At 17.0% G+C, this 18,377-nt stretch overlaps 7 protein-coding genes across 7 annotated transcripts; 5 read left to right on the plus strand and 2 right to left on the minus strand.

Annotated features, from left to right (window-relative positions):
• Positions 1 to 123: 123 nt before the first annotated feature.
• Positions 124 to 2,163, plus strand: PGAL8A_00333100 (conserved Plasmodium protein, unknown function; the record flags this gene model as incomplete). The annotated part of the gene is made up of 9 exons (XM_028672361.1): positions 124 to 154; positions 404 to 549; positions 664 to 773; positions 866 to 981; positions 1,121 to 1,163; positions 1,285 to 1,436; positions 1,597 to 1,697; positions 1,944 to 2,002; positions 2,121 to 2,163. 9 exons carry the CDS (start codon positions 124 to 126, stop codon positions 2,161 to 2,163), a joined length of 801 nt encoding a protein of 266 aa, XP_028528921.1.
• A 1,733-nt stretch (positions 2,164 to 3,896) lies between these two features.
• Positions 3,897 to 4,295, plus strand: PGAL8A_00333200 (conserved Plasmodium protein, unknown function; the record flags this gene model as incomplete). Its single annotated transcript, XM_028672362.1, has 1 exon — positions 3,897 to 4,295. The coding sequence occupies one exon, from the start codon at positions 3,897 to 3,899 to the stop codon at positions 4,293 to 4,295; it is 399 nt and encodes a 132-aa protein (XP_028528922.1).
• A 2,849-nt stretch (positions 4,296 to 7,144) lies between these two features.
• On the minus strand, positions 7,145 to 8,572 carry PGAL8A_00333300 (RuvB DNA helicase, putative; the record flags this gene model as incomplete). Its single annotated transcript, XM_028672363.1, has 1 exon — positions 7,145 to 8,572. The coding sequence occupies one exon, from the start codon at positions 8,570 to 8,572 to the stop codon at positions 7,145 to 7,147; it is 1,428 nt and encodes a 475-aa protein (XP_028528923.1).
• A 1,527-nt stretch (positions 8,573 to 10,099) lies between these two features.
• On the plus strand, positions 10,100 to 11,414 carry PGAL8A_00333400 (apicoplast ribosomal protein S15 precursor, putative; the record flags this gene model as incomplete). Its single annotated transcript, XM_028672364.1, has 4 exons — positions 10,100 to 10,190; positions 10,433 to 10,743; positions 10,848 to 10,991; positions 11,136 to 11,414. 4 exons carry the CDS (start codon positions 10,100 to 10,102, stop codon positions 11,412 to 11,414), a joined length of 825 nt encoding a protein of 274 aa, XP_028528924.1.
• A 493-nt stretch (positions 11,415 to 11,907) lies between these two features.
• On the plus strand, positions 11,908 to 14,257 carry PGAL8A_00333500 (conserved Plasmodium protein, unknown function; the record flags this gene model as incomplete). Its single annotated transcript, XM_028672365.1, has 3 exons — positions 11,908 to 13,541; positions 13,947 to 14,018; positions 14,197 to 14,257. The coding sequence occupies 3 exons, from the start codon at positions 11,908 to 11,910 to the stop codon at positions 14,255 to 14,257; spliced, it is 1,767 nt and encodes a 588-aa protein (XP_028528925.1).
• Positions 14,258 to 14,470: 213 nt separating this feature from the next.
• On the minus strand, positions 14,471 to 17,170 carry PGAL8A_00333600 (exonuclease, putative; the record flags this gene model as incomplete). The annotated part of the gene is made up of 7 exons (XM_028672367.1): positions 14,471 to 14,501; positions 14,639 to 14,746; positions 14,821 to 14,892; positions 15,031 to 15,110; positions 15,182 to 15,257; positions 15,430 to 16,418; positions 16,523 to 17,170. 7 exons carry the CDS (start codon positions 17,168 to 17,170, stop codon positions 14,471 to 14,473), a joined length of 2,004 nt encoding a protein of 667 aa, XP_028528926.1.
• Positions 17,171 to 17,811: 641 nt separating this feature from the next.
• Positions 17,812 to 18,153, plus strand: PGAL8A_00333700 (conserved Plasmodium protein, unknown function; the record flags this gene model as incomplete). The annotated part of the gene is made up of 1 exon (XM_028672368.1): positions 17,812 to 18,153. One exon carries the CDS (start codon positions 17,812 to 17,814, stop codon positions 18,151 to 18,153), a length of 342 nt encoding a protein of 113 aa, XP_028528927.1.
• Positions 18,154 to 18,377: the final 224 nt, after the last annotated feature.

The raw sequence follows: 18,377 nt of genomic DNA on the forward strand, positions 1-18,377 counted from the left end.
TTAATAATATAGAGAGTAAAAAGAAAAAAAAAATACTTATATATTTAATTTTACATCTATATGTTATTAAAAGGAACATAAAAAGATAATTATTTCTTAAATTCTTAAATTATTTTAAAAAAAATGAACTGGAAAAAAGCATTAAGTTTAGCAGGTAAAAACAAATATAGAATTTTTTAGCTATTAATTTTTTTATTTTATATATTTATGAAAATTAACGATTTTAATATTTTATATGGATATTAAATGATATGTTTTTATATTTTAAAAGTATAAGTGTAAATCAAATGTATATCAAATTTAAAAAGAGAAATAAAAAAAAAAAAAAAAAACATGAGATTTTTTATAATTAATTTTTTTATTTTAACATATTTTTAATTTTTATATATATAAAACTTTAAAGGTGGAGCAGCAGCAGTTGTTGCTTTAACTTATATGCTAATGAGAGATGAAGAAAATCATGATGAAAAGGATGATGAAAAAAATGAGAAAAAAAAAAAAGACAATAAAACAACGAAAGATTCCAATAAAATAATAAAAGGAGATTCGGTAAAAAATAAAATTAATATATATATATGTATATGATAATAAATTTAGAAATAATTTTATATATGTTATTATATTAAAATATAAATAAAATTAAAACAATAATAATATTTATAGATGACAAGAGAAGATTTACTTCAATTATTAAATGAAATGCTAAAATTACAATCAGACATGAAGAATATAGTAAAAGATCTTATAGTAGTTGCCAAAAATAATAACTATGAGTGAGAAAATAAATAAATATTTATATACATATATATATATATTTATATATAAATATATATATATATATATTTATTTATTTAATTTTTCTTAGTTTTATGGCTGTTTATAATGTAGCAAAAACATATAATACAATAGATCCATTAGGAAAATATCAAATCGAAATGCCAGAATTTGATAAAGTTGTTGAAAGTTATCATTTTGATCCAGGTACATAAAATAATATTTTTTTTGTTCATATGTTCCTCTCTTTTTTTTCACATTTTCCTTTTATTTTTTATTTTGTTTTCTTCATGCAAAAATGAAAAATAATATCCATAAATAAATTACATATTTCTTATTATTTTAGAAGTAAAAGAAACAGTTTCAAAACTTATGTCATCCCAAGAAAAGTAATGAAAAATCAAAAAAATAAATATACATAAATATAAATGTATATAAATTTTTTTTTTTATCTTTTCATTATAATTATATAATAAAAAATACATTAATGTTTTATTTTTATTGTTTTAGTTATTATGCTACTATGTCTGATGCACCAACATTGAGTGTTGATAAAATAATTGAAATACATCATTTTATGTTGAATGAATTATACAAAATTGACCCAGAATTTAAAAAAATTCCGAATAAAAATGAATTAGACCCCAAATTAATAGCATTAGGTAAATAATATAAGCTTGAATTTTTTAATTAATTAAAATGTCTCTATTTTTTGTAAATATCCCATTTTCATTTAATTTACATTTTTATAATTTTTCATCATTTTATATTATTTATTTATATATACTTATTTTATTTTATTTTTTTTTTTTTTTTTTGCAGTAATTCAATCAATTGTAAGTGCAAAAGTAGAAGAAGAGTTCAATTTAACTTCGGAAGATGTGGAAGCATCTATTGCAACTCAACAATATGCCTTAACTTCAGTATAAATTATAAATTAAAAATAAAAATATATATATATATATATTTTAATATAATTATTTAATATTAGATTCTTATTTATTTTAATTAAAAAAAAATTTCTTAAGTATATACTAAACTCTACATAAATATTTTGTATTGCTGTTGTATATTTAAGAAATTACTATATATAAATAAAAATTATTCTTTTTATTTTTCCATATAATTCTTATTAATCACATAATATATTTTTTTTTTTCCCTTTAAAGAATATGGAATTCGCTAGAGTGAATATACAGATGCAAACCATTATGAATAAATTCATGGGGTAAATGAATTTTAAAAAAATACGTTTATAAAATATATTAAATAAGGTTTTTTTTTTCATTTATATTCTTTAAAATTATATTAATATATATAATATGTAATAAATTTATTTTATTTAGTGATCACTTTAAATTCATGTGTGACAAAGAAGGAGCTTACTAGATGCAAAAGTAATTTATAGTTTTTCTTCCTTTTAAGACAGAAGATAACAGCAAATTCAAGATAAATCATGATTACAAACTGGGAGTAAATTTAATATTTCTATTTTTTTTTTTTTTTTCATTCCTTTTTTTAATTGAGAATGCACTCTTTTATATTTATTTCTCCTTAAAGAAGAATATATATTCATGTTTATTTATTATGAATTTAATATATTATATATATATATACAATACTTTCCTTTTGTATTTATACTTTTTATTATTTGTTTCTTTTAACCAACATATTTTTTATTTTTAAATTTTAATTATAGTAATGATTTAATTTTTTAATTTTATAAATCAAATTTAAATATAACTTTAAAAAATTATACAAACTTTTTTCCTTTTTTATTTTATAAAAAGTAATCAAAGTATTCAACAAAGATAAAAATTGTATGGTCATTAATTTAATATTTTTTAATATTGTTTTTTCAAATATTTTTGAGATTTTATAATTTCATTTTATATAATAATCATTTTAAAAATTCAATAGAAAATTATTTCATTATCACTATATATTAAAAAGATATTAAAAAAAAAAAATAATAAATTATAAAATAATAATTATAAAGAGATGGATGCAGCATAGTTTAAATTACATATCATTTTATGTTACATATTTTTTTATACGTTATATTTTATTTACCCTTATTGTATTATTTTATTTTTTTACATTTTTAGTAAGAATCTATATGTACATATATGTATAAATTTTTTCATATAAATATAGGTGTTTTTTTAACAACTATAGAATTTTAAATTATATCTTCTTAAATATGGAAAAGTATTTTTCCTTTTAATTTAAAAGAAAAAATATTTAGATATATCATTTTTTCATTTCTATTTTATTTCATCTATAAGATTAATGTAACTTAAGAAATTATAAAATATTTTTATATATTTTTTTTTTTTTATAAAGAGTATTTATAATAAATTTTTATTAAGTATTGTCTAAAAAAAAGAACAAAAAAAATATATGAACATATAATAAATAGCCTATTATTAAAAATTTAATAAAAAAAAAGCTTATTTCCAAAAAACTTTTGGAGACATTTTCCTATTTTAAATCTTTTTCTTAAATAACATGTATAACAAATTGTTTATATAAAAAATAAAAAATTTTACTATTTGTTATTTTGTGTTGTATAAATAATAGTTTATGAAAGCATAAAATTGTAAGAGAAAAAGCATTAAGGCTAATATATCTTTAAAAAAAAAATTAAATATTATATTTACTTGTGTGTCTTTTTTTATTAAAGAAGGCAAAAAAAAAAAAAAAAAAAATGTAATTTTATAGCTGTATGTATATATCCATTCTTATTGTTGTTAATAAAAAAAAAAAAAAAATTTTTATAGCTGTAAATTTACATTTTTTTTATTTGTTCATAAAAAAAAATTGAAAATTAGCATTTAGTAATTTCTTTATAATAATTTTTTAAAAATAAATTAATTTAATGTAAGGTTCTAATATAATATATTAGATATTTTTAATTTTCATTTTTTTTTTTTTTTTTTTTCAATTTAATAGCATCTATTTTATTATTGGAGTATTATTTTATTATAAAATGAAAAAATAACAAAAAAGGAATATTTACAATTACATGAAAAATTAAAACCAGCATAAATCTTCTTTAAACAACTAAAATTTCACTTAGAATATTTAAACTTGTAATGAAATAAAATATTAATAACAAAATGGCAATAAGTAGAGATATAGCCACTTCCATATTTGGGTTAATAGCTTCAAGTCTTTTATTTGCAGTAGCAGGAACATTTAATGAATTAACAGGAGTGGTTGGATGCTTTATATTTTTAGGAGGTGCTTTTACAATTTATACTATAATTACCTTTTTGATTCCCAGCATGAAGAATTCGAGAGATCTTGTTTTTTCCTATGGAGTAAGTACAGCGTGCATGTTTGTTGCTTGCATAATGACTTTTATTATATTGACATATTTTTACACAAAAATACATTGTCATTATGGAAGTAAGTACTGTGCTCGACTTGTTTTCGGTTCAATTTTTGGATTTCTTTCATCAGGATTTTTTTTGGTTTCGTCGATGTTGTCACTTAAAATAGCTCATGTTTGGTAGAATAAATTTCAGGGAACACCATACTTTTTACTTAAAATTTTTCATTATGTTAATCCTTGTTTAACTATTTGTTAATCCCATTATTAATAATATTTTTTTTTTTTTTATTAATTTTCATAATCTTTTAATAATTTTTTACAAAATAATACATTTTTTTTTTTTTTTTTGTTATATTAATTTTTATTATATATCATTAAAGATTATTTGAAATTGTTTATTTCTCACTTTTCCTTTTTACTATAATATTTTTTTCCATTCCTTATTTTGTTTCATTTTATTTTTTTTACTTATTTTATTATTAATACTTAATCTTATATTCAATATTTTAATATTCCTAATTATATGAAAAATAAAAATAAAGAATTCACAAAGTAAAAGCATAAGAAATAAATTTTACAAAAAATGTTTTAGACCTACAAGAAAAAAGTAGATTTTTATTTTTAATTATCTCATATTTCTTATGCTCCTTAACAAAAAAATTTTTAGAATAATTTTTATGTTTTTCTAAAAATACAATTAATAGTTAAAAAAAAAAAAAGATTAAAATTATTATATATCTTCTTTATAGTTATATAATACACCTTAGTACTTACATAAAAATTTATAATCATAAGCATTCACTTTTTTACCATGCTTTTATCTAAATCTCTTATTTATAACTATTATTATGTTGTAATAATATTTTTTAGATTTTTCCATTTTGCAAATTTTTATTATATTATTTTTTTTTAGATTTTTTTGCTTTTCGATAATATCATAATTAAAAAATTATATTTCAATATTTTAAGATACAACTTCAATAATATTAATATAGAGTTTTTTTTTTTTTTTTCATTTTTCATTTTATTTTAATACATTTATAATTTTTAATTTTAAAATTCCCTTAAGAAGAATGATTATGCCTCATTCATATTTGTGTCTATTATATTTATTTTATGTTTATGATACCATTAACTAATTTAGCAGATTTTAAAATAAAAATATATTTTAATTATTTTATCTATTTTTTTTTTTTTTTTTTTTTTGTATTAATATTCATGCAAATCTATTAAAATTATTAAATTATATCCTGAATTACGTAAAAAAATCTTAAGTTATAAAGGGTAGTCCTTATAAGTAATATACTTAAATAAAATAATATAAAACTAAAAGTTTTTCCTTTTTATTACTTTAATAATCCACAATATTTGTTTTTCACTTATAAAATATTAATTATTAATTATCAAAGATGTTTATTTTTATTATTATTATTTTTTTTTTTCTTACTTTTTTTTTAAATTATATCTCTTAAACTTTTTTTTATTTATTTTTGACCCAACATCAAATGATAAAAATTACCTAATTGCAATAAAAATTACTTGTGAATAATGTATATTTCATATCTTTATATATTAAACTTAATAAAAAGACAAAATGAAAAAGTAATAAAACATATTTTCAAATAAATAATCTAATAAATTTAATTGCCACAATTACAATTATAAACTTACAGAAGTTCAAATTAACTTAAAATATGATTTGTTTAAATTTTTATATTTACTTTTAAACCAGAAGTAAAAACAATTGCATCTCTATAAAATATGTTTTCTAAATATCAAAATTTCTTAAGAGATTAATAAGATAATATTTATTAATATGTATAAAAATAGTCTTCAGTTTAACTCTGTATTAAATAAAATTATTTATTTGTGTTTTACATATTTTTTCTTGTATACTTTTTTTATAGGATAACTATATTATATAAATATTTCTGCCATTATTTTTTTGATTATTTTTTTACTATAGAAAATTTATTATTTAAATTTTTATAGAGAATAAACTATTCATAGAATATTTAAATTTTTCACATATGCACCTAGATATAAGTTTAAATTTTTCATACTTTTTTTATTTTAATTAATTTGCTTTTATCATATTTTTTTATATTTTAAATAATTTAAGTTTTTTCCATGTTTAATTTTTGTTGTAAAAAACAACATAATAATAAATTTAATATATTTAAAATATTTCTTCTATTTTTCTGTAAAAATAATCTTCTTATTATGAATTTAATATACATATAATAAAATTTGAAATATAAAAACTATAATATATATTCTAAAACAATGAGTAGCATAAAGTCAGTAAATCTATATTTTTAGTAATTCATAAACTTCTTCAACGCTTAAACTTTTTTCATAATAAAAGCAATCACTGCAACATTTTCTTCAATTAATACTTTTAAATTTTTTCGTTGTCTTGTTTTTCCTTTAAATAAAAATATTTATTTGTTATTTTATATGTTTAATATATGTTGATTTTGTATCTGATATGAATAGTATACATAATAATTGCTTTTTTCATATAATATTTTATCTAAAATTTTGGTAACTTCACCTAATTTACTTTATCTAAATTTTCCTTATTTAAGTATCTTCATAACATTTTTTTTTTTTCACTTCTTATATTTTGCAATAATCTGATTAAAAAAAGAAAGATTTAAATGATACGTGAGTAAAAGGTTTAAAAAATTAATATTAAAAGTGAATAAAAAGAATAATTTTGTATATTTTAAAGTATATTAAAAAAAAATTTTCAATTTTTTATAAAATTAAAATTGTATTAGACAACTAATATCAAAAAAAAGAAATAAAAAAAAGATGAGAACAAAAAATACTTTATAAATAAATAGGAGAAAGGTTGCAACAAAAATAAATCCACATATATATATGTGAAAAAAAAAAAAAAATAGTATTCCAATAAAAAAAAATATATAAAATGTATATGAACAAAAATAGATATATAAGGAAATTATTAAAAAAAAAAAAAAAAAAAAAAAAAATACTTCATAAAATGTTATAGAAAATAACTTAATTAACAAATTTATTTGATTGTTCAGCAACTCTATGTGCAGATGTTTTGGCATCCATGAACAATTCATCAGCTTGCTCAATATGTTTTATATCAATTATTGATTTTCCTTCAAGACTAGCTAATATTCTAGATGGTTCTAATAGTAACATTGCAAAACGTAAGGAAGATTGAATACCAATTTTAGCTAAATAATTCATTCCTTCTTCGCTGATATTTATTTTTTCAGTATGTGCACGTAAGGCTAATATTTGTACTATTTCTTTTAGTGTGTAAGGAAAAGTTTTTATAATAATTAATCTATCTAATAAATCCACTGGTATTCCGTGTGGCTCAATATTATCTGTTCCTTTAACTGTACATATTCCTCTATTTGTTGCCATAATAACTATGGGTGCAAGTGGAGATTCAATTGCTCTATTTAAGTAAGAAAAACATTCAATATCTAACATATGCGCTTCATCAATATATAAGACACCTGGAATAATCTCAGCTAAACCCATTTCTAAAAATTTATTTACAGTTTTATTAATTTCAACTCTTAATTTTTCTGTTATTTCTGTTTTTTTGGGGCGCAAATAGGAATTTAAAACGGATGCTAAATCTTCTCCAACAGTTGGGTTTGCATTTGCTAAATCAATATCATGTAAAGAAATTTGTTGAACGACTTCTTTTTTTTTATGAACTTCTCCTTTAGGTAAAGAAACATATTCATCAAATTCAATATCAAATTCTTTTGAATATGCATTGCATCTTCCTAATCTCTTTACATGACCTGTGTTCGTTTCAATGTAGATAACATCTCCTATTTTTATTTTTTCTCTAACTATTTGTTCGTGTATTTTGGGGGCTAATCTTAGTGTTTTTGATCCTTTAACTGCTTTTAATGTAATAATAATTGCATTAATTTGTTTTGCTTTGTTTAATGAATATAAGCATTCATTTTCTTCAACAACCATATCTACTACTTCACCTTCATATACTAATTTTTCTTCTTTTATTTTTATGTGTATACTTTTTCTAAATGCCTCAAGTATAACTTCCGTTTTTTTTATTTCATTACTATACACTTCTGATCCTGATAAAAATACAAATGGCATTTTTTTATTAATTTCTCTACTTATTCCTATTGCTAATGCGCTTTTCCCACTTCCACTTGGACCAGCTAATAAAATACATTTTCCTGCTAATTTTTTTTTTTTAATTAAATCAACAAGAAATAATGATGCTTCTCTTGCTTTATACTGCCCTACTAAACCACAGGTATTATCAAAAAACATGGAATATTTTTCATCGCTTAAATTCACCTCATTTTCATGCATATATATATTTGTATTCACACCAAGCCCTTTAATATGACTGTGTATATTTACTCTTTCCTTTTTTGTTTCACCTGTACTGTTAATGTTTGCTAAATTTATTTGCATTTTATAAGAAAATTGATACAAATGTAAAAACAAAAAAAAAAAAAAAAAAAATTATAATTCCTAATATAAAATAAAAAAAAAAAAAAAAAAAAAAAAAAAAAAAAAAAACGTTAAAGTAATGGAAATTATACATATAATTCCATAAGTATATTATTGTCAAACGTAATTATATTTTAAATTTTCTACATGATTAAAATTTGTAGCTTTAAATGAAAATTTACATTAAAATATTATATCATTAAAATTTTTATAATAGCTACAATAATGTTTCATTTAAAATGTAGATTTCTTTAAAATGTTATAAAAGATACTCAAACTTTATATATATGCGTTTTATTGAATGTTTAAAGAAATAAATTTCACAACTAATAAATTTTTTGAAAAAATAATATTTTATAATTTATTTGATTTTTATAAACTGTAGTACAATCCTGATTATTACATAAAACTAATTTTTTATATAAATAATAAATTCATTTAAATAAATTTAAAATCTAACTTATAAAAAAAAAATTTTTTCTTCAAAATATATATATATATGTTTGTAATTTCTAAAATAATTTTTATCTTAACACTTTTCTTGTTAATATACAATTTTATTGGTATATATATCAAATATATCTTCAAAATTTTTTAAAAAATAATATAATTTTCCTTATTAAATAAAAAAAAAACTAATTCTCAAAAATATTTTTAATTATTTTATGTGAACAAACTTTATATTTTTAAATGTATCTCTTTCCCTATAACTCAAAATATATTTTTAAAAACAATTTATATAATTAAAAAAAAATATATTTACTAACATTTATAAAGCTGTTATACATTTTTCTTTTTTATATGTTTTGAAATATTTATAATTTTATATTTTTTATAACCTACAAAAAAGAAAAAGGAAAAATGATAAAAACATTTTTATTGTTTATAAGGTCAGACATATTGCTATTTACAAGTAAAATTATACATTTTTGAAGTTATCTTTTTTATTTTTATAAGAATTGTAAAATACGAAAAAATGAAATTTTTCTTGTAAAGTTTTGTCACCTTATAAAAAATATTTTTTTAGAAAAAAATTGCTTTTGTGTAATCCCTTATTTAGATTATTTCATATTATTTTTTTTAATATTATCATTTTATATAAAAACGAAAGATAGTTTATTAAATTTAAATTCATTCCTTTAAAATATTATTTTTTAATTAACCTTTTAATAGTTAATAATTTTCTTTTATTTGTTTCATTTTTTTTTATTATAGTGTTATTTAAAAAAAAAATTTAAGACGAAAATATAAAAAATAATATACATTGAGTTAGCTGAATTGCAAGAATATTTATTTATTATAATGTATATGTTTTGTTAATAATAATAGAAAAAAAAAAAAAACATAAAAGTAGAAGTTTCTAGAAAATAACTTCTAAAATATATTACTTAGATATAAATATATACTAATGTAGTTATATATATATATATATATTTATATTTATATATATTTGGTAATAATAATATATATTATGAATAAGAGTATTAAATGAAAAAAATTAAATCATGTTTAATTATTTCATTACTTTTTTATTTACAAATATTATATAAATTTTTATTTTGCAATGGATTCTATGTAGGTAGGATTAGAAAAAATAATATAAAATAAACATATTTTATAATTCCAGTTTTATTATTAATGAAAATATAATTTTATATAATTAAATAAAAAATATATTATTTGAAATATGTATAATGTTCAATATGTATGATTTTAAATACAACATATATATTTCTATATATTAATATATTTTTTATTTATATACCTTTTTTAAAATGTGTGTGTATTTATTTATATTCATTTTAAATTTTACCTGTTTAGGTCATAAAATTAATTTTCTCATAAATAAAAGAACAACCAAATATACATATAAAAAGAAATTTAACGGAAACAAATTTTTTAAGAAAAGTAGTTATAACGAAAATACAGTTGATAAATTGTCATCTCTTGATGATAGCACGACTACTAATAATGAAGAACATATAAAACCTGATATTAAAAAAAATTATGATAAATTGAAAGAAAATATAGAAAAGCAGAAAGTTCAAATAGATGAAATTTTAAAGAAAAGCAAATCCATTCATTTAGAACGTTCGTTTTCGTTCAATAAAGATGATATAATGATTAAACCAGTAATATACATTTGCCAAATAAAAAAATTGTTTATAGATATTTAATTCATATAAAAATATACTTTTTTTTTTTTTCTTTTTTTTTTTTTTTTTTCACATATAAGGAGTTATTAAAAGATTTAATTACTCAAAAATATAGAAAACTATTTCAGAGGCATGATAAAGACTGTGGAAGTAGTGAAATACAAATTATTATTTTAACTTTTAAGATTTATTTTTTAACAGAACATATGAAGAAGAATAAAAAAGTAAACATTATATATAGTATGTTTATAAAATTGTGTATATATTATCTTTAATTTTTTTTTTTTTTTATGATATTATTATATTTACCTATAGGATTTTAATATTTATTATATGACTGTCTAATTTTTTTTTTTTTTTTTAAATAGGATTTTGCTTGTTTAAGAGGTTTATTTAAGTGTGTTAGCAAAAGAAGAAAACTTTTAATTTATTTGGGAATGAAAAATCGTGAAATATTTGATAAAATAACAGATTTTTTTAAAATTAAAAAACCATTATTACCTAGAACGCCTGAATATTATTCAAAAGATTTAAAATATATACATTTTAAAAATACTAAAAGATTTAAAAATAACGCTGAAAAAAAGAAAAAAGATAAATTAAAAAAAAAAAAAGAACAAACGGATAAAATATTATTCAGTATCTAACATAAATTTAAAAAGAAGAAAAAAATAAAAAAAAGTTTAATTATAAAATTAGTATAAATTATAACAAAAGAATAATCTTTTTTTTTTTTTTTTTTGTTTTTTTAAAATATTTATAATTATTCTTAATAATTTGAAGAATATATTTTTTAATAATAATATGTACAAATTTTGTTTTTTCTTTCTTTTTTTTTTTTTTTTCATATTTTAAAAGTGTATTCACAATTTTTTTCATTTTTTTTTTCTATTAATATGATGATTATGTTAGAAAAAAGTTTTTTAAAAAATTTTAGATAAACTTACACAGAAAAAAAATTTTTTTTTTTTTTTTTTGTTAAACTATTATGAAATTTAATGTGTATATCGTTCTTATTTGAAAGAATAACTTTTTTTTTATGTATATTTTATATATTTATATATATATACTTATATTACATATTTCTATATATTTATAGGTTTAAGGTATTATTTATCCTTTTTTTTAGTTAAAACCAAAATGAAATTTTCAATTATTCATAATGTAGAAAAAAAAATTTTTCTTTTTCTTTTTTTTTTCTATTATTTTTTATTATATAATGAAATAAATTGTTCAAGAAAACCTAAGCTAAAAAATTCCAATTTTTTTAACATATATAGTGTAGTTAGCAAAGATTTGAAATTAAAAAATAAAAATGAATATACAAAAACAATAAATGAAGGAATAAAAATATATGAGGAAGTTAATAAAAAAACAAAGGTATATTTTTTACCTCTTATTTTAAAGAACAATAATAAAAGAATAGAAAGAACTTTTATTGAAAAAAATGAAGAAAAAAATCAATCAGAAAATATCAAATTTGATAAGGGAAATAACGAAAATAGTAATACAACAATAAATGAAAGTTCTTTTGAATATTTAGAAAATAATTTAACATACTTAAAAGATAAAATGAAAATTTTCTGTCAGTATATTAATGAATGTGATTTTATTTTAATACCAATTAGTTATAATGATGTTTTAAATAAGCATTTATTTGATATTAGCTCATTTAACAATCTTATAAATGCATTAGATTATATATTTTATTTAGAACAAGAAAAGAATGATTTTAATTTAATATTTATTATATACAATTATGGTGATTCTGAATATGATGATAAATTTATTAAAAAGGAAAAGACAGAGATTATGAATATCATCAAAATGTTTTTAAAATGTCATTGGGAAGAAAAGTATGATAAATATATTAAAATAAATTTTCGTTTTGAAAATGATAATACGCTTGATATTCAAAAAATAAGCACAGAAATTAATAAAAAGCATTATAAAAGAAGAAAAAGAAATGAAAAAATTCATTCTAGTAAAGAAGAAAATGTATTTTTTGAAAATTATAAACCTGATACTTTGAAAAATTTATATAATGAAAATTATTTTTTATATAATTTTTTTTCTAATTTTAAATTAAATATATTACAAGAATATTTAAAGATAACAAAAGATGTTAGAATCAACAATTTAGATATAGACCTTAAAAAAATAAATATAAAAAGAATAATTAAAGATGTAGAAAACATACTAAATCAATTTACAAGTTTTCAATTAAATGAAAATTCAGAATATCACAAAAATTCAGAAAAAATAAAAAATAGGCAATATTCTTATTTAGTACATATTATTTTAACAGATTTATTAGAAAAGTATGATTATAACTTAGAAAAAATTAAAAATGATTTATATCAATTATTTAAAGAAAATATTAGAAAAATTAAAATTACATCGAATATAATGCATGAACTTAAAAGAGAAATAAATTATGTTGACAAATTGTTTGAGTTTTATAATTCAAAAATTTCTTTTTTAGATTATTTTAAAAAAAAAAATAAAGATTTTGAACAAAAGGCATATTACATATATTATTATAACAAAGTGAAATTTCTTCAATTATTAAATGAAACAACTAATGAAATAATAAATTATTATATATCTAAAGGATTATATGTCAGAAATTATGATTTTAATTCCTTAATGCTTTTAAAAAAATATTCTTTTTTTAATTATATAATTTATTACATTACTAATCTTTTAAAGAATAAAGTTAATTTTACTTTTAATTATTTATCTCCTAATGCTTTTGGATTTTCTTCATATAAGTAATAAATGAAAAAAAAAAAAAAAAAAAAAAACGATAAATAAATAAATATTATATATATATATATATTCTCGTTATGATTTACATGAAATATTTTATTTACATTATACATGTTTTTTTTTTTCTTTGATTTTAATTTATAACAAATATATAGTATCTCATTTAATATATTCATAATTTGTTTTATTTCATTTTATAATATTGCTACGTTTTTGTAGCTTATATATGCTTTAAAAGTATTCTATATATATATATATGCTATAATTTAAAAAGTGAAAATATTGTGAAATTAAAAAAATAAAAAATATTTCAAAATTCTCATTAAGATATATGTTTAGTGAATATAACAAAAAAAAAAAAAAAATAAAATAAAATAAAATAAAATAATTTTCTCTTATATTTTTAGGGATGATATATCATTATCACCAAAAAAAGACATCATGGTGACAACAAGTGAAATAGATCAATTAGAAAAAATGTAAGTTATATTCAAAAAAAGAAAAAATTAAAAAGAATTTAATAAAAAAAAATAATATAATATTAAAAATTAGTATATATATATATATATGTATAAATTTTTTAAATTATATAAAAATAATAAAATTACAAAATTAAACAAAATAAAAAAACATTTTTTTTTTTTTTTACCTTTTTAGAAGTATTCCTCATAGTGAATATTCAAAAATATTAATGTTGCTTGATAAAAATAAGAGATAACATATAAACACATATTCTCTATTTTTTTTTTTTTTTTTTTATTTTTATTAATTTATTTTTAAAATTTTTAAAAAACTAATTAAAAATCTATAATATTCTTAATTTAAAAATCTAATTTACTTATTTATTTTTTTCTTTTTTTTTTATTAAAAAATATTTATTTATTAGATTTTATAATTTATTTTAAATTTTTTATAAAAAATTCTTTTTTCATTAATATCTGTGTTCCCTTCCATTTAACTCCCTATTAAAAGAAAAATTAAAATTTTTGTCTATAAAATTTTTTTTTTTTAATAAAATTTTAGTTTCCTTTTTTTTTTTTTATAAATATTTCAAGAGAATGTATATTAATTTCTTATCTTTGTATTTTTTTAAAAATACCTTAATTTAAATTTAAGACTTGAAATTTTTTTACTTTTTTCCGTAATTATTTTATCTATCATATTACAATTTATAAAAGGCAAGTGTACTATGTATTCCCATGTTTCTCTAAAAAAAAAATAAAAAAAATATATTTTTATTTTCTTTTTAAAACATTTTTTTTTTTTTTTATAGATAGTTACTTTTTTCCGTTTGGGTCAATTTTAACATTTTCTGGGAAAAACGATTTGACTTCATCTTCTACATAAATATTTCTATAAAAAAAAAAAAAAAAAAAAAAAAAAAAAAAAAAAAAAGATAAATAATAAAGTAAAAAAGGAACAGTTAATTAAATTTATATAAAAATTTTAATGAATTTAAGATTAAAAAATATGAAGTATGATTTTAATTACTTATATGCATCTGGTAGAAGATTTTTATCTTTTTGCGGTAGAACACTAATTAAGTGAGTATAGGCAGAATAAGGTTTTCCCTAAAAAAAAATTATACAGGTATAATAGAAAGTATATTGAAATTTTATAAAAATATGAAAAAATACTTTACCTTTTCAAAAAAAAAATCTGATTTTTCAAAACTTAATAAATCACTACATAAAGGTGCATAATGATATGGATATTCCCTTAGAAAAAAAAAAAAAAAATTAATATAAATTTAATATAAAAAAAAATAAATATTTTTATTAGAAAAATTTAATCATATATATATATATTAACTTTCAAGTAGTGATTTATATATTTATTTTTTTTTTTTTAAATTTTAAAAAAATGATTTAAAAAAAAATAAAAAATTACCAATACCAACTAGCACAACCAAAATGATAATAATGCAAATTCCAAAATAATCCTTCTATATATTTTTTTACAATCTCTTGTATTTTTGTTGAATCGTTAAAACCAAATTTATGAAGATAATAATAATTTTTATATTTTTTTTCATCTGTGAATTCTGAAATTTTTTCATTTATTCCTCTTTTTTTAAAATATTCAAATTCTTGTGCACTCAAAATTTTTAATATAATTTTTAATCTCTGTATATGTACCTTATCTTTATATGTTATATAATTAGAATATTTATAAATGTAAAATATATATGAATTTAAAATTTCATTCATTGATCCTTCATTTATATCAATATTTGGAATATGGGGTAGGAAATCATTCCCTACTAAAAATGATAAGAAAACTATATCATCAATTACTCTATTTATACTAAAAACTATATTTTTATTTTTTTTTAATTTATTTATATATGTAGCTATTTGTGTTTTTATAGAATTTCGTAATTTATAAATATCTAATACTTCAAAATCATTGCTATTTAAACATTCATGATTGATATAATAATCTTTAGTATATTTATGAATTTTATTGAAGTATTTTTTATATCCATCAAATTCTTCAATATGTTCACTACCAACTTTTAAAACTTTATCTCTCTCTTCTTTATTTGTTTCCTCATATTTTCCTGAAGATTCCTCTTCTATAAATTTTTCTTCTATCGAATCATTATTTTTAGTATCCCCATCTAGAGTGCTTTTTTCTACAGTTTCTTCCTTTTTATCATTTTCACTAGGAGCAATATTATCATATATATTAAGTCCCACTTGTGATTTTTCAATATTTTCTAAAATACTGTTTTGTGAATCATTATTTATTTTAAATTTATCTCTCAAAATAAATATATTATTTAAATGAGTAACTAAAGATAACATAATTAGATCAGCATCTAATCCGTATATACAGTGATTATAATTTTTAAAATTAGAATCTCTTTTACAATTCTAAACAAAAATAAAAAAAGTTTACAAATAAATATAATAATAAATGTATAAATATATTAAAATATTATATTTTTTTTAAAATATATATATATATATATATATACCTCTCTAATAAATTTCAAAATTTTATGTTCTCCCTCTCCAGCAACATCAGAACCCGAAAATAAAACTTGAAAATTAAAAACTTTTTTTTTTTTTAAAATCTTAAACCATTTATTTAATGATAAGTTTATTTTATACATAAAGTCTGTTCCTGTTGTTATACAATTAGGATTAAATAAATTTGATGTATTAATATTTTCATGAATTTTAAATAAACTTAAAAATCTTCTTTTTCTTTGCTGATTCATTTTTGCTTTTGGTGAGACCCCATCAACACCAATATATATTAACTTTCTTGGTTTTATTAAATAAAATAAATTTTTTAAATATTGTAAAATATTTGAAAATAACTGATGTTCATCATATATAGGTAATTTATCTTTGTTGGCATGAGTACAGTGATGAATAACTCCATTCATATCAATATAAAAAATATCAACCACTTTTTGCTTTTCATTATTAATTAATTCTTCTCTTACTGTAGGATAATAAGATGTTAACCATCTGTACATTCTAGGTATCCCATATATTTTATTTTCTCTATTTTTTATCTTAGAATAATAGTAAGATTTAATAAAATAATGGTTTCTTAATGTAACACAGCATATTACATTTATTAAATATGATATCCAAATAATGGGGGTCATCATAATTTCCTATATTTTACAATTTCTTTTTTTAGGCATTTTCAAAATAATTTCTTTTTTTTTTCACTCATTGGAACAATAAATTGTATTTCTATTAACATACAATTATTAAAAATATAATTAAATGAATAAAATCATACCAAATAACATCAATACATATAAAAATTAAAAAAAAAAAAAAAAAAAAATGAAAAGTTTAATAAATTATTATAGAGTAATTTTATTTTTTTTTTTTAATATATTTTTTCTTTTAAATATTTTGATTTTTTTTTTTTTTTTTTTAATATATTAACTTATAAATAGATAAATGAATACAAAATTTTTAAAATAAATACGAATATGATATATTTATAAAATATGTAGATTAAAAATATTTTATAAATAATCATTTAAAAAATATATCAGTATAAAATTATTAAAAAAAATATGAATACAGAATATCTTAGAATAAAATATGTAAAACATAAATTAAGACATCTGAAGAATTTAAAGAGTAAATCTTTTTTTTTTTTTTTTTTTTTTTGTTAAATTTTTAGAAGATTAAGATTACAAATAAACATTTATTATTTATAATTATCATTATTATTAATATATATTTTTTGAATTCTTTAAAAAAAAAAATACGAATTTCTGAAAATTTTGAAATGAAAACAAGTAAAGATTTGTGTAAATTTTTTTGCAAAAAATGTAATAATTTTATATTTTATAAAGAGGCGTGTGATTTAATATTTGAAAAAATATATCCTCAATATTCTAAATTATATTATAATAAATATGTGTTAGATAAAAAAAAAGTTAATGAAAATAATGTAAAAATTTACGATAATTTATATAGGCAAATATATAGTAATGGGTTATGTGGTGTTAATAAGCAAAGGAATTGTTTTTTAAACAAAGATAATATTTACAATATTCTAAGTTATCTTAATAAAGGAAATATTGAATGCAAAAAATGTAATAAAATTAACATGTGGTATATTAAGTAAACTTTAAAAAATTAGATATATATATATATAGATGAAGAAAATGAATAATTAAATAAAAAAATTTATAGAAGACATTTATTATAGAGAAAAAAAAAAAAAAAAAAAAAGAAAAAGAAAAAGAAAAAGATAATAACATCCTATTCAAATAGAATTAACATTTAAAATGAAAAAGGAAACAAACACATAAAGCTTTTTTTTTTTTTTAAGGAAATATAGATAACAAC

The sequence above is a fragment of the Plasmodium gallinaceum genome, assembly GCF_900005855.1.
Source record: "Plasmodium gallinaceum strain 8A genome assembly, contig: PGAL8A_v1_98, whole genome shotgun sequence".
In the NCBI taxonomy this organism is placed as follows: Eukaryota; Apicomplexa; class Aconoidasida; order Haemosporida; family Plasmodiidae; genus Plasmodium; species Plasmodium gallinaceum.